We start from the raw sequence: 13,625 nt of genomic DNA on the forward strand, positions 1-13,625 counted from the left end.
TATGATTCTAAAAATTCCAAATAACATATTGATGTAGCCAATTTCAATTTTGGATTTCGATAAGGCTTTCAATTTTCAGATCAAAATAAAATTTCAGACGGATATTTCTACGAGTAACAGATAGAAAGCCAAATAGCATACAAAGTACACAATAAACACATAATTTATTTTAATCACTTAATTAACAGTCTTAAATGGATTAGTAATTAATTACGGATCAAGGTTGTTACAGTTGGGGTTCTTGTTATCGATCTCATCATCAACAAGCCAGTAGTTGTTGAAGAATATAAGAGCTTATCTTCAATGGTGGTAGCATCCACATCTCTATCTCTATCTCTCTCTCTCTCTCTCTCTCTTTCTCTCTCTCTCACTCTCTCGCTTTCGCTCTTTTCAACCCTCGATTCTCATCTCCGTCTTTCCTCTTCATGAAAAGGTTATAGAGGCGTCATCACCATGACTAGTTCCAACAAGACAGTAGTCTCTCACTTTCTTATCTCATTTCAATTCATTTTCTAGATCTGTCATTGAGGCGTCGAATTGAATGAAATATGTGAATTTTATTATGAGTCTATTTATGTGGAGTCGTTGATTGACGATAGGGTTATTTCATTGACTAAATGATTATGCAAATGCTAATTTAGTATTTTTGTTTGTTTTATTGTTCAAATTTGAATTTTTTTTTTTTTTTTTTTTTTTTGGCTTGCATTTGAGAGTTGACAATCGTTTTGACACATCCAAAACTAGATCCATCTTTTTTCACTACAAACGAGCTCGGTTTCCAACCATCGCCGCCTTCGAAGACCAAATAGGGCACTCTATCTCTGTATTTATGATGGACACCAAAAAAAGGAGATCGTCCGACAGTGACTTTTTTGGAGGTAACGAGGCCATTTTACATACACAACTTTATTAAATGGCCTTTGGCTTCTTTTTCTCTGTCTGTCTCTCTCTCTCTCTCTAAGTTGCTTTAAATGTTGTTTAAGGAGATAAAAAATGTATTGTAGAGTGGGTTTTTTTATTTTTTATTTTTATTATAGTTGTTGTGATAAAAAAAACATATATATAAAATTTTTAATAGATAAAAAATTTAAAATATAATTCGGGAAAAAAAATTGAATAGATAATAAAATTTGGATAGATAGAAAAAAAATTAAACAGATAATACAATTTAGACAGATATTTGAAAAGATAAGGCGAAAAATTGAATAGATAGGCAAAAAATTTGAAGAGTTATATAAAATTTTGAACAGATAGGTATAAATTTGAACAGATAGTCAAAAAAATCAAACAGATAAAAAAAAGTCAACAAATAAGTTAAAGGGTAAAATTGAAAATAAAATGTTATTCAAAACAAATAAAAAGACTTCTCATTAAATTATTTTACAAAAGATGGACCTCTCACCAATAAAAAATATCCACTGGACCTAATGCCTTATACCCTCATTGGGTTGAACTTTTCAATAATTTTCTCTTAAATTAACAAAATAAAAAATTAAGGATTTGTTTTATATAAAGGTTTGAGTTTATTTATTTCTTTTATCTCTTATCTTTTTGTTTTTTGTTTTTTTGTAATTTCTCCAATAATTTTTAAAGTGTTGGGTTTTTATTTTTATATTTATAAATTTAAATATGAATTTGAGATAACTTGATGGGCATGTGGAGACTACCACAGGCTCCGTTTCAATGATTCGAACCATTCATTTTGTAATATCCTCCATGTATATCATTAATGACAAAAATTAAGTCGATCTGATTATCGCAATATTTTTCATTTTATTAGGTTTGTTTCTAAAAAAATGATGGTTCATTTTTTAAAAATATACTTATCATCCAATTTTTTTTGGAGACTATAAACCAAAATGTTATCAAATTGACCTAATTTTATCTATGAATGATATATATTGAGAACTCTACAAAATAAACAGTTAAAATTATCAAAACGAGACTCATTGTAAGTCTCACAAGTTCTTTAAGTTCTCTTAAATTAAAATTTGAGTTTAAGAGAAACATCACCACTTTTCAAAAAATTACAAATAGATGAAATTTTTTTAAATGATAAAAAAACTAAAGATATAGGGAAAATTGTCATTTTAATATATGGGCAAAATAATTTAATATATATTATGCCATTATTAGAGGGGAGTTTTGCACAAATATGTTAAAGTTGTAGAATTTTCTAATGCAATTTATTCAATTATAAAATGATGAGTATACTATCAAGTCATACCAAATGTTACAACCGTTGGATTAGTGTTTCCTACCAACAATTTGTGGGACCAGACCATGGCATGACTGGTGGTATATGCTCTCTATCATCCTTACATTTGTAAGATCATGGGCACAACATAGTGGCATCCACTGTGTCTATAATTTTTGTAACAGTTAGACGATAAAGGTCTATATTGAGAAAGTAGTTAAAACTCAGTTTTTTAATTTTTTTAAGATCATATTACTTTGTTTTTATTTTTTATATATTTTTTTTTATAAAAACTTAAAAAATTAACTTTTAACCTACTTTTCAAAATATTCTAAATTCATAAAATTTACTCAGAATTTTATTCAGAAACAACAATGTATTTATTTAAGGTTAATTGATGAAAACTCTAATTTAAAGAGGAAATAAGGAGTTAGGTTTGCTGGTTTTTTTTTTGGAGGGGTAAGAAATACACTATTTGTAAAATATTGTAGTGAGAAATACATTTTGTTATTTTGAAAGACTTTTTATTCTTAGTTTTGCCCTTTCAATTTTTATTTATCTATTAAAAGTTTTATTCTATCTGTGTGATTTTTCTATCTGTTGAAATTCTATCTATCTGAAATTTTCATCTACTTAAATTCACCAACCCTTATTTTCTCCTATTTGTTGAAAGACTATTTTTTCTTATCTGTTCATTTTTTTTCTTCTATCTGTTCAAATATTAAAATATCAAGCCAAACCCTAGTTTTTTTCTATGGGCCTTTGATCTAGATCCGTTGTCTTCTTCGACCACCGTGGAAGGTGGTGCCGCCATCCTAGGTGCTCACACAAAGCGAGAGTTTTGGAGAGAGAAAGAACAAAAAAGAGAAGAGAAAGATAGATAGTTGGCAATCAGAGATCTTGATCTTGGGATTGGAGGAAACGACGACGACATTGCCGGTGCTAGTGGCGGAGTGGTCAGAAGAGTGAGACATCGCGGGGTGGCTTTGATATGTTGCCGAATAGCTTTGATCTGTTGACCTCCTGTCGATCGATCTTCAACGGCAAGGTCGATCTGTTGTCGAATAGCTTTGATTCGACAATCGTCCCTGCAAAACCCTTGCCGCCAATCGTAGTTTCAAATAGTGAAATTGACAATGGTGGATTAGTCGGAGGAGAGAAGAGAAGAGAGATTTCCTAAATACAGGTCATTGGTGGGAGAAGATACTGTTGCGGATGAAGGCGGTGGAGCTCTAATGGCAGCGGTGATGAAAAAAACGCAGATGTGAGAGAGAGAAAGAGAGAGAGAGAGAGAAAGCGGGAGAAGGTTTGGGGACATGGGGTTTGAAGAGAGAGATAAGTGTATAAATATATATAGATAGTTGATCATTTTGTAGAAACATGTCCTTATGGACATAGTATGTTAGAGCATCCACAATGGACACACTAAGCTGTGTGTTAGTGTGAGGTGCCATGTTTTGGCTAGTTGATGGTGTTGTTTGGGGCTGCAATGGAGTTGTTAACGTGTGTGTTAGTGGTGTGTGTTAGTGTCAGATGTTAATATGCGTGTTATCTGCAGCGAGCGTTTTAGCTAGCGAAGGAGAGAACGAATGTGCCCCCCGGAAGTCCCCCGGACGTTCGACTCCGAATCCTTCAAGAAAAAAAAAAAAAAAAATTTTTAGTCTTACCGGTTGACCTGTCAAAGGCAATTTTCTTTCTTTTTTTTTTTTTTTGTTTACTTGTTGGGATTTTTTTTTAGACTTGAAATTTAATTTTGGGCTTGAAATTTTTGATTAAACTAAATTATTTATTTATTTTATTTATTATATACATATATATATATATATATATATATTTAACACACACCTTAACACATCCATTGTACCACCATTCATTCACTATTAACTCACTAAATTAACAAACTCTTAACACATATTTTTGGATCCCACTTTCAACATTTTTTGTTATATAACACACACTTCAACACACAATTTTAATAGATCCATTGTGGATGCCTTTAGTGCCTAGATCTATGGCTATGCAATTTTATAAAATGGACCTATGACTGAGCTCTGTTTATTTCATATATAAATCTCACAATACATTAATTAAATCTCAACCACACACCTTCTTTCATGGTAATTTTCCTGACTCTTTTTCTGGGTCACAATGGAGTTTATGTTGTAAGTTCATTTTCTTCTTTCTTGTAAATAGTTTCATCCTTAAAATTTATACAAAGACTTTTAAAATTGTTTAATTTTTGAGTTGGGGTTGATTTGAGATAAGAAATTTTAGTTCGGTTTACCTATTTTATAAAATTTTTATTTTTTATTTATATATTATTTAGTAACATAATAAATTAAAAAAAAAACAAAGATAAGGAATATATATATCCCTCTAATTAAAACATTTGTTAAAGATTCAAAATCATCTACTATTGGATAATAATCCAAACTTAACTAAATTCATTTAAATGGGCAAATTCATTTACAACCCAAAATTTAGTAGTTCAAATATACAGAGTGAAGTGGGCAAACTTAAAATTTATAAGTTTATTATAGGATTGGGTTGTGAATAGCTATTTAGGGTCAATATCGGGTCAAGACGAGATTGGCCCGACATTGAGATAATACATACTCTTATTATATAATGCGAGTCTAGTCCAAACCCAACCCAATCCCGTCGATGTCCACACTTAGCCGAACACCTCGTTGATGAAGGCTAACCAAAAATAGGGTTGAGCAAAAAATGAAAATAATCGCAAATCAGTCTAATCCAAAACAAATCGTATGGTTTAATTTGATTTTTTTAATATTCGATTCTACCCTAGTTCACAAAATAGGTAAACCGCAATTCAGTTCACGAATGTCTAGTCCTGATTTCGATTTAGAGTCAAACCGGACCATTTTTATATATACACATACATAACTTATTATTTACATACACGTTAAGTATATGACCAGTACCCCATGTTGTTGTCTGCTGATTATTTTGTAGAATCTGCTCTTGATTTTTTTTAATTAATTGAAGAATTTTTGTGTTTTTTTTTGTGTGTGTGTGTGTGTGTCATTACAGTACTTGGCCTTAATTGTTGAACAATATAATTGTTTGGAGTATTGCATTGAACAATAATTGCTTGACAATACTCTTTTGTTAATGAGCAGGAACAATTTGGTTGATTGATGTTTGGAAAATAGTTAGGTTTTTTTTTTTTTTTTTTTCCTTTAAAAAATGATGACATGTTCCTTCTTATCTGAAAAATGATAGCAGGTTGCATTTTTTTTAATAAAAAAATGTCAATGATTGCATGTTGCTTATCAATGTTTGAAACATGATGCATTTTGTTTGATATTTGATGTATTGAATAACTGGTTTCAAATCAAACTAAATTGAGTCTCAATATGTAGTTCTTTCTGATTTGATTTTATAATTTTTATGATTTGTTTTAGTTTCAAGTTTTATAAAATCATAAGTAATATTTGATCTTTAATTTTCTACTAAACTGAATCAAACCGAACCATGTTCAGCCAAAAAAATCCATTTCTTATTTGTAATTGTACCGTATATTTTGTATATATCATACTTGACAATCTAATTCATTTTTCACTCCAGCATGCAAAAAAACCAGATCACTGTTTCCATTCTCTCTATTTCCTCTCCCCCAATTCAAAATGTGCACACAGCACACAATTCAGAAAATTTGTAACTCTTTTTTCCTTTTTTTTTTAAAATAAAAATAAAAATAAAAATAAAAATAAATACTCGTATGGTTAACTACTCCAAAAAAGTACTGCTATATGTATCAAATTCAACCCATCTTTTCAATTTATCAAATCATCAAAAAAAATTAGATGTAAAGCAAAAGAAGCAAGCATTTTTGTCACATGCAAAACAAAAACCTTGTAGTAGAGAGAACTCAAGGAGAAAAGGAGAAGTTGCTAGGTTGGCTAAAACTCTGTAAAATGGAGGCAATAAAAAGTGACTCATCACTTTCTTCTATATCTGGACTTGGTGGTGGCGGTGGCGGTGGCAGCGGTGGTGGTGGAGGAGAGGGAAAAGCCGAAAATGGGTAATGAAAATTAGTCCGAGCTCTTTCAATGCCGCTGAAGGAGATGGAAGAGAGATCATAAGCCAATGCAGCTTCCTCAGCAGTGTCAAAGGTGCCAAGCCAATGCCTCTCCTTTGTGTATGGATTTCTTATCTCAGCGGCGTAACGGCCCCATGGCCTCCGGCGAACTCCGAGGTATCCACTGGAGTGTCTGGAGCTTCTTCTTCTCTTGGGGTTTCTGTTGAGCAAATGGGGAAGATTTTCCATATTGGTTGCTTTGGAGAGCTTTAAGGTGGTTCATAACTAGCCTTATATACAAATATGGAAAGAGTTAGAGAGTTCAAAAAAAAAAAAAACATTAAAAAAATAAAGTGTGTGACCTAAATCCAAATTTAATATTATGTCAGTTATGCTTCATTAATTTAAATTTCTTTTATCAATATAATTTATAAATATGAGGAGAATTATATCAAATTAAACAATTATAATCACTCAACATAAATAATCCATAATGAGAATATTTTTTGAGACATTTACACATAAGTCACCAACCCTTATTCTCTATTAAGTCTTGACTAAAAATTTTTGGACCTTCAAGTCTCATTAATTTTTAATAGTCAGAATCGCCTTTCAAAGATTGTTCATCATTTATGATTATCTATAAAAGAATATGGTGATTTAACATTTATTTTGATTTTCAAAACTTTAAAATATCAATTTTCAAATTGAAAATAAATAAAATTATGTTTTTTTTGTTAAAAAAATTGAATTATTATTTTGTACAAAACTGAAAATTTTATGTTTATAAAAGAGTATGATGATGGAACATTGATGTGCAAAACTAAAAAAAAAAATTAAAATTAAAAATGAAAAAACTGATAATGTTTTTAGTTTTAAAATTAGAAAAAAACTGATAATGTTCTCGGTTTTATTAGATAGTTGAATCAAACTAATAAGTTGAAGGGCAAAAATGTTTAATTTCATGCTCTGTTTTTTTTTCATCAATTAGTGAAACAATTATCTGAAATATTACTATGCAAAATTAATAATATTTTTAGTTTTAAAAATTGAGAAAAATTGATAATATTATCAGTTTTACTAAATAAGACTTATTGATTTAAAAAAATTTAGATAGAACCTAAGCCACTATAACATTTATAAATAAGGCTTTTAGGTAATTAAGGGTCAATGGGCTAATTTATAAATATAAAGAGAAATGTATCATTTTTAATCGTTTTTTTTTCTTTGACGAGGATTTGCAGAAGTGGCAGACTCAGCTAGCCCAGTTGGTTAAATGAATTTGGTTCATAAATTTTATTTTTTGACAAATTAATTTTGCCAATAAAATAAGGTAATATAAATAGTAAAATTATATAAAATGATGTAGCTGATTTTTGTCTTACCATTTCACAAAAAAAAAAAAAGCCTCATCAGGTACTCTATTATGGCCCCATTTGGTAGAGTTGTGGAAAAGTGATTATAGATTATAACTTAACAGATTATAACTTACCGCTCGATCAAAAAAAAAAAAAGATTATAACTTACAGCTGTGAACATAAGCTGGTAACCTGTTTGGTGCAGCTGTGGAATTATAGATTTAAGTAGCAGAGTAGTGTTTGGTAAATAAGCTGTAAAATTTTTTTTTACTGTATAATTGTCATTTTTGCCCTTAATGTTGTGATTTCATTACATATTATTTTTTATATATTCATTTTAATTATTTATATCTATATTTATTTTCTTTATTATTATTATTATTAATTGTGATTTTAGTATAAAAATTATCAATTTGCTCATCAATTATTATTATTATTATTAATTTGTTCATCAATTATTAAAATTAGTATCAATTTGACCATCATTATTATTATTATTATTTTTCATATTATTCTTCTTCTTTATTATTATTCATTTTAATTATTTTTAGTGATATTTCAATTTTTCATTTTTAGTGATATTTTTCATTCTTCTTCATTTTTAGTCATATTTATTAGTATTATTATTATTTTTCATTCTTCTTCTTTATTATTATTATTATTTTTCATTTTTATTTTTAGTGATATTTCATTTTAATTATTTTATCAATTTGCTCGTCAATTATTTTTTCAATTTTTCATTTTAGTAAAATTATTTCATTTTTTCATTATAAAATTAATTAGTGTCAATTAATTGCTTAAGTAGCATCATTAACTACTAAAATTATTAATTAGTATCAATGCTTAATTAATGGCTAAAATGGCTTAATTAATTCTGAAAAGTAATTTTTTAAATTTTTTTCGTATTAAATATTAATTCTATTTTTATTATTTATGAAAAGTATTTTTTTATTTTTTTAGTTAATATTAATATTGATTTTTTTTCTTTTTTTTTTCAATTTATTTTCTAGGGTTTCAACGCCACTGGCGAATAGCCGCCGGTGGCTAGGGTTTCTTGGCAGATCAACACAGGTCGAGAGCGAGCGAGAGAGAGAGAGAGAGGGATGGCGGTTGTTACGGTCTCAGATCGCAATCGCGATCGCAAAGAGAGAGAGAGAGTGAGTGAGTATGGAGCAGATCGTGATCGTGATGGCGGTGGTTAGGTTTCAGATCGCGATCGCGATGGCAGTGGTGACGGGAGGTTCGTGAGAGAGAGCTCTGGTTTGTTCGCCAGCATAGAAGAGTTTTGGATTGATCGCAGACACGAACAATGCCGAAGAGAGAGAGAGATCTACCGCGATCGTAGAGAGAGAGAGAGAGAAATCACGCCGAAAAGAGAGACAGATCTCACCGGAAATCACCGCCGGAAATTGCGTCGGAAATCGCCTCTCAAGTTTGTCACTCTCGAAGTGAACAGTGACTGAGTTTGGGGTTTATATATTGGTGTTTTGGTAATACTTGAAGTTGATGAGGGGCATTTAAGTAAATTTAGCCTTCCTTCTCAGCTTGCCGTTTAAGCTGATTAGGAAAAGCACCCCCATAGCCACTTTTCAAATAAGTTGATTTTTAGCTTACAAGAAGCTATAATCTGCATTCTTAAGCTACACCAAACACTTCAAAATACCTTAAATTAAGCTAAAAACCGAAATAAGCGACTTATAAACCCTACCAAACAGCCCCTATATCATGTTCATAGTATTTTTCACAAAATAAACCCATTAGAAATTTAAGGCCATAAAATTCTAAATGTAGGAGGTCACTTATAGATATATATATATATATATATATAATGGTCAAAAGTGGGGTAGGTATAAACCCACTATAGACTTTAATTAGTGGGTGCATATATTATGGGTTGCTTCGTTTTGTTTCTCTATGTGGCTTGTTTTTGTGCCTCACTTCCTTATTTTCCTCACTCATGACAACTCTTGGGGTGAGCATAATGCTTAAATCACTACACACCATCATGTGATTGTTCCAAATGTTGTCTCTCTCTCTCTATCCAACTCAGAAAGCCACAAACACATGCTCTATGGGTTGTGAAGAAGCCCTATTTTATACTTCAATAATACCTTGAGAGCAATATATGCACGTGTACTCCACACAAAAAATAGCAAAGAAGTCCCATTGAGACAACCTAGGTTTGCTGCTAGAACAATACTATATATGTAATGAGATTTATATTAATAAATACAAGTGAGACTTATTAAAAATAAGATAAGAAAACTATTTACATATAACATTATTTTTATTGATACTCAAGTAAACATTCGCTACAAGTCTATATGAGGGAAAAATTGAGAGACTTTTCTAAAAGAGTAAAATTAGAGGATCACATAAATAAGTGAAGGAATGTGCTTTCAGGTTGATGGTAATAGAATATTTGCAATCTAAGCAGGAGATGGCAAGTTCGACCCTAAATTTGGTTAGCTGTATTATTATCTTAGACAAGTTCACACTACATTATTTGAAATTTTCAAATGAAATGCAAAATTGTCAAAATCGAATGTTGCAAAAGGAAGAATTATAGTCAAAATAGGCAATAAAAAATAAATGAAAGAATATTACTTCGATTCATAAATTTGGGCCGCCAAAATTGCGTGAGGTCAATGACTCATGCTGTTATTTATCCCAGGATAGAAATTTGAAACAGAACTAAGTCAATTTTCGCCACAGAGATCCTTTGGATTGATTCAGGCACTTCACCCTCGGAAAAACAAAACCAGCCTTTGGGGGGTTTCCATTTTCCATTGAATGCTCGTATATCTCCTTACACTCTTGTACAACCTGTTTGACAAAGAGAGAATCTTATCCTTCAAAAAGAAAGCAAATTTTTTACAAAAATTTAATTTTAAAACTAGATAGGATTTTTTGTTGCTACTCCTATCGTCAAAAGTTTTAGAAAAGTTTGAGGCTTATAATGGTGGGGAGAAATAAAAAAAACAAGGAGATTATGGATTTCCTATAAATGAATTAGCAAGGTAGCACATCAAGAAATCAAAATTGGCATCACCATATGTTACCATTTATTTCTATCATTTAATTAAATTTATTTTTTCTTTCAATACTTTAGAAAAACTACATCCTTCTGTGATTCCACTAAATGGTCTCTCACAATTAGATTAACAACGTGTTTTTCAATATCATGCTATCTAATTCCAGAGAACTGTCCTAAAACCCTCTATTGGCGGTTCGAGTTTCCTCAGACTTCGGTATTGAGGATCCAATTATTAAGAATATACATACCTCCTTTGCATCCTTCCGTGGTATGCCTTCTCGCAGTCCCACAAGTTTTTCGACGACCTCGGGCTGTATTCCCAAGAAAAAAAGGGGAAGTTTAATCAGAATTTTCCATGCAAAGGGATTCAGAAGAGACAATAGTCTAATTCTTTCCCAGGTTCAAGACATGAAATCAAGTCAAAATAAACTAAAGGCAAAGTAGTGTATACTAGTACTCAAATAGCAAGGGGCTAATGCAGTAATTTGTAGCTTGACACCTTGGAATGTGTAACCATAAAACAGATCCGTCTTTGAAAAATGCCCTATGTGGCATTTTTGAGGGTTAAATTGAATAAATACAACGGTTAGTGTTGTTTCCCTACTAATGAAGTGCCTTCAGGCACAAGCAATTTCGTTCGTGTGTTGCAATCACAAAATATTGTTCTAGAACTTACCGGGCAGTCAGGGTGATGCTCAAGGATATTTGTGTAAATGAGTGTGAAAGTATCCAAACTTTCAGCAGAAGCAAGCTCTCTCAAGTCACTTAGAATCCTCACTCTGTTTTCAACTTTCTGTAGCATAAACCATAGTATTCTGTATTAAGAAGCAGCACAAACAAATAGATAAAAGAAACATATCAAAGAATCACGACATATCCAAAGATTGTTTGTAGAAAGGATATTATTAACTTGAATCATACATTACACATACAACTCAAGGCTCTACAATTTAAGAATTTCAATAAACATGGGTCAGAACTTACAGAAATATTAATATACTCTCTGAAGAAATCCATGAGGACTTCTTCATCCAACCTCATTCGTTCAATTGTTTCCTCCTTGATGTAATTTTTCTACAAAAAAAAGAAGAAGAAGAAGCACCATTTGGATAATAAAAAAGGCTGGCTACATGAGAATACATGCTAAAGGATATCCAAAAAATGAAACTTAATACTTAAAAAATAAAATTGAATCATAATATAGATTTTCTTTAACAAAACCTGGGCAATTAGATGATCAACATAAACAACTACAGTTTCTTCCAGACAAGCTTCAACAAATCTCCTAAATGATCTTTCTTCAATGTACCTGAAGAGAGCACAAGAAATTTAGAAGAAAAAAAAAAATTTGGTATGTGGAGCAACAAATGGAACCAAGAATTCTGAAGCAAACTTACATTTTTACATCTGTAAAATAATCACCAAATGTTGCAACTAGGTACTCTGTAACCTGCCCTTCAGACCATTCTGAGAGATACAGCAGAGAAAATCAACATAATTTTTCTAAGACCGATAAAAACTTAGATTCATAAAATTAACTCAGATATGTTGTTTTTAATATGTTAGATTAAACTATTGCAATATAAAAGTTGAAATTTTCTGAAAAATGGACAGCAAATGATTACAATTTACAACATAGTCTAGAAGAAAATATGACATTCTAGCTTTTTATTTTATTTTTATTTCTTTTCCAAGGGGCTTTTTTATATTTAAAAGTGTAACTCAAGAATATGAAATGCAGGTATCTACAGTCTAAACCTCATAATGTGGTAGGCAAACATAGAGAACTCAAAGTACAATGTGGCAAAAACCTTATTTTTGGATTATTTTTTGCTGAGTCCTTGTATCCTTCAATTAGAGGTGGCTAGAGTGGCTGCAGCGGGAGTTCTTTTGGGGTGGGGGTGAAGAGGTTAGAAAATGATCAATTTGTGAAGAAAGGTGGTGGTGGTGGCAAAGTATGGTGTGGGATGGGGGATTGGTGTTTTGATGTTGTTAGGCAAACACATGGAAGGAGTTCGTGGACAGGATCTGGCTAGGGAGGGAGGAGTTTTGGAAAAGAGTTTGTTATTGGGTGGAGGTGGGGGATAGAGTGAGGTTTTGGAGGGATAGGTACTGTGGAGAGGTGCCTTTGGAGGAAAGGTTTCCATTGATTTTTGGCATTGCGAAGGATCAGGAGGCGGCAGTAGCATCTTATGGCTCTGTACAGGGTCAGACAGTGGTGTGGAATGTCTAGTTGCGGTGAGAGGTACATGATTGGGAGATGGATCAATTGGAGTAGTTTCTGGGTTTCTTGTATGGGGTGCGTTTTGGGGGTGTGGGGGTTGATCACATGGTGTGGATCTGTCCTAGCTCCGAGGGAGTGTTTTCAGTTTCCTTGTTTTATCATAGTATGGAGGATGGGGTGGAGGTTTCTTTTCCTTGGAAATGTGTTTGGGTGGTGGGGTGCCCATCTAAACTTGCTTTCTTTGAGTGGACAGTGGCCTTAGGGCATATTTTGACTATTGATAACTTGATTCTGTGTCGTCATATCTTAGTTAATTGGTGCTGCATGTGTTGTTGGGACGCGGAGTCGGTGAATCATTTGCTTATTTATTGTCCAGTAGCTTGTCATCTTTGGATGCTCATTGTTGCTATTTTTGGTTTGGTGTGGGTTCAACAAGCTTTGGTGTTGGCGGTGTTGCAAAGTTAGGCTGGGGGCGGGTTGAGAGGAGGCGCAAAAAGGCGTGGGTGCTTGCAGGTCATTGTTTGATGTGGTTGGTTTGGTTAGAGCAGAATAGACACATTTTTCAGGGGGTGTCTGATTCAGTTCCGTGTTTGGAATGTCGGTTGCTCACTGTGTTGCATAGTTAGGTTACGGTTTCGGTAGGTCCAGATGTGTTAGCGTTTGTCAATTTTGTTGAGGACTTGATTAGTTAGGCCTTGGGCTGATTTGGCCTTGTTTTTGTATTCTTTGCATCGCCTTGATACTTTTTTAATAAAGTTAATTTA

The 13,625-nt window shown here is 32.0% G+C and overlaps 2 protein-coding genes across 7 annotated transcripts in view; both read right to left on the reverse strand.

The window, feature by feature from the left end:
* Nucleotides 1-5,946: 5,946 nt before the first annotated feature.
* LOC114300867 (exocyst complex component SEC6) overlaps nucleotides 5,947-13,625 on the reverse strand; it is a 50,248-nt gene continuing 42,569 nt past the window's right edge. For 3 of the 6 annotated variants that reach the window (XM_082874362.1, XM_082874363.1, XM_082874364.1), the window contains 6 exons: nucleotides 12,035-12,104; nucleotides 11,859-11,946; nucleotides 11,622-11,711; nucleotides 11,314-11,430; nucleotides 10,886-10,948; nucleotides 10,058-10,426 (listed from right to left, as the gene is read on the reverse strand). In XM_082874362.1, coding sequence (XP_082730488.1) covers nucleotides 10,295-10,426; nucleotides 10,886-10,948; nucleotides 11,314-11,430; nucleotides 11,622-11,711; nucleotides 11,859-11,946; nucleotides 12,035-12,104 — 560 coding nt within the window. In that variant the 3' untranslated portion in view covers nucleotides 10,058-10,294. Of the gene's footprint in view, nucleotides 6,533-10,057; nucleotides 10,427-10,885; nucleotides 10,949-11,313; nucleotides 11,453-11,621; nucleotides 11,712-11,858; nucleotides 11,947-12,034; nucleotides 12,105-13,625 lie in introns of those variants that run through there. The other 3 variants (XR_014332730.1, XR_014332729.1, XR_014332731.1) reach the window with 3 other exon arrangements.
* LOC114300883 (ethylene-responsive transcription factor FZP-like) lies at nucleotides 6,093-6,491 on the reverse strand. Its single transcript, XM_028245763.2, has one exon. It carries the CDS (start codon nucleotides 6,489-6,491, stop codon nucleotides 6,093-6,095), a length of 399 nt encoding a protein of 132 aa, XP_028101564.2.

This window comes from Camellia sinensis, chromosome 6 (assembly GCF_055761805.1).
Source record: "Camellia sinensis isolate YWXY chromosome 6, ASM5576180v1, whole genome shotgun sequence".
Taxonomy (NCBI): Eukaryota; Viridiplantae; Streptophyta; class Magnoliopsida; order Ericales; family Theaceae; genus Camellia; species Camellia sinensis.

Bases quoted from the DNA above. Each gene is read 5' to 3' on its own strand.
- LOC114300883 (XM_028245763.2), bottom strand. From the start codon at position 6,491: ATGGAAAATCTTCCCCATTTGCTCAACAGAAACCCCAAGAGAAGAAGA.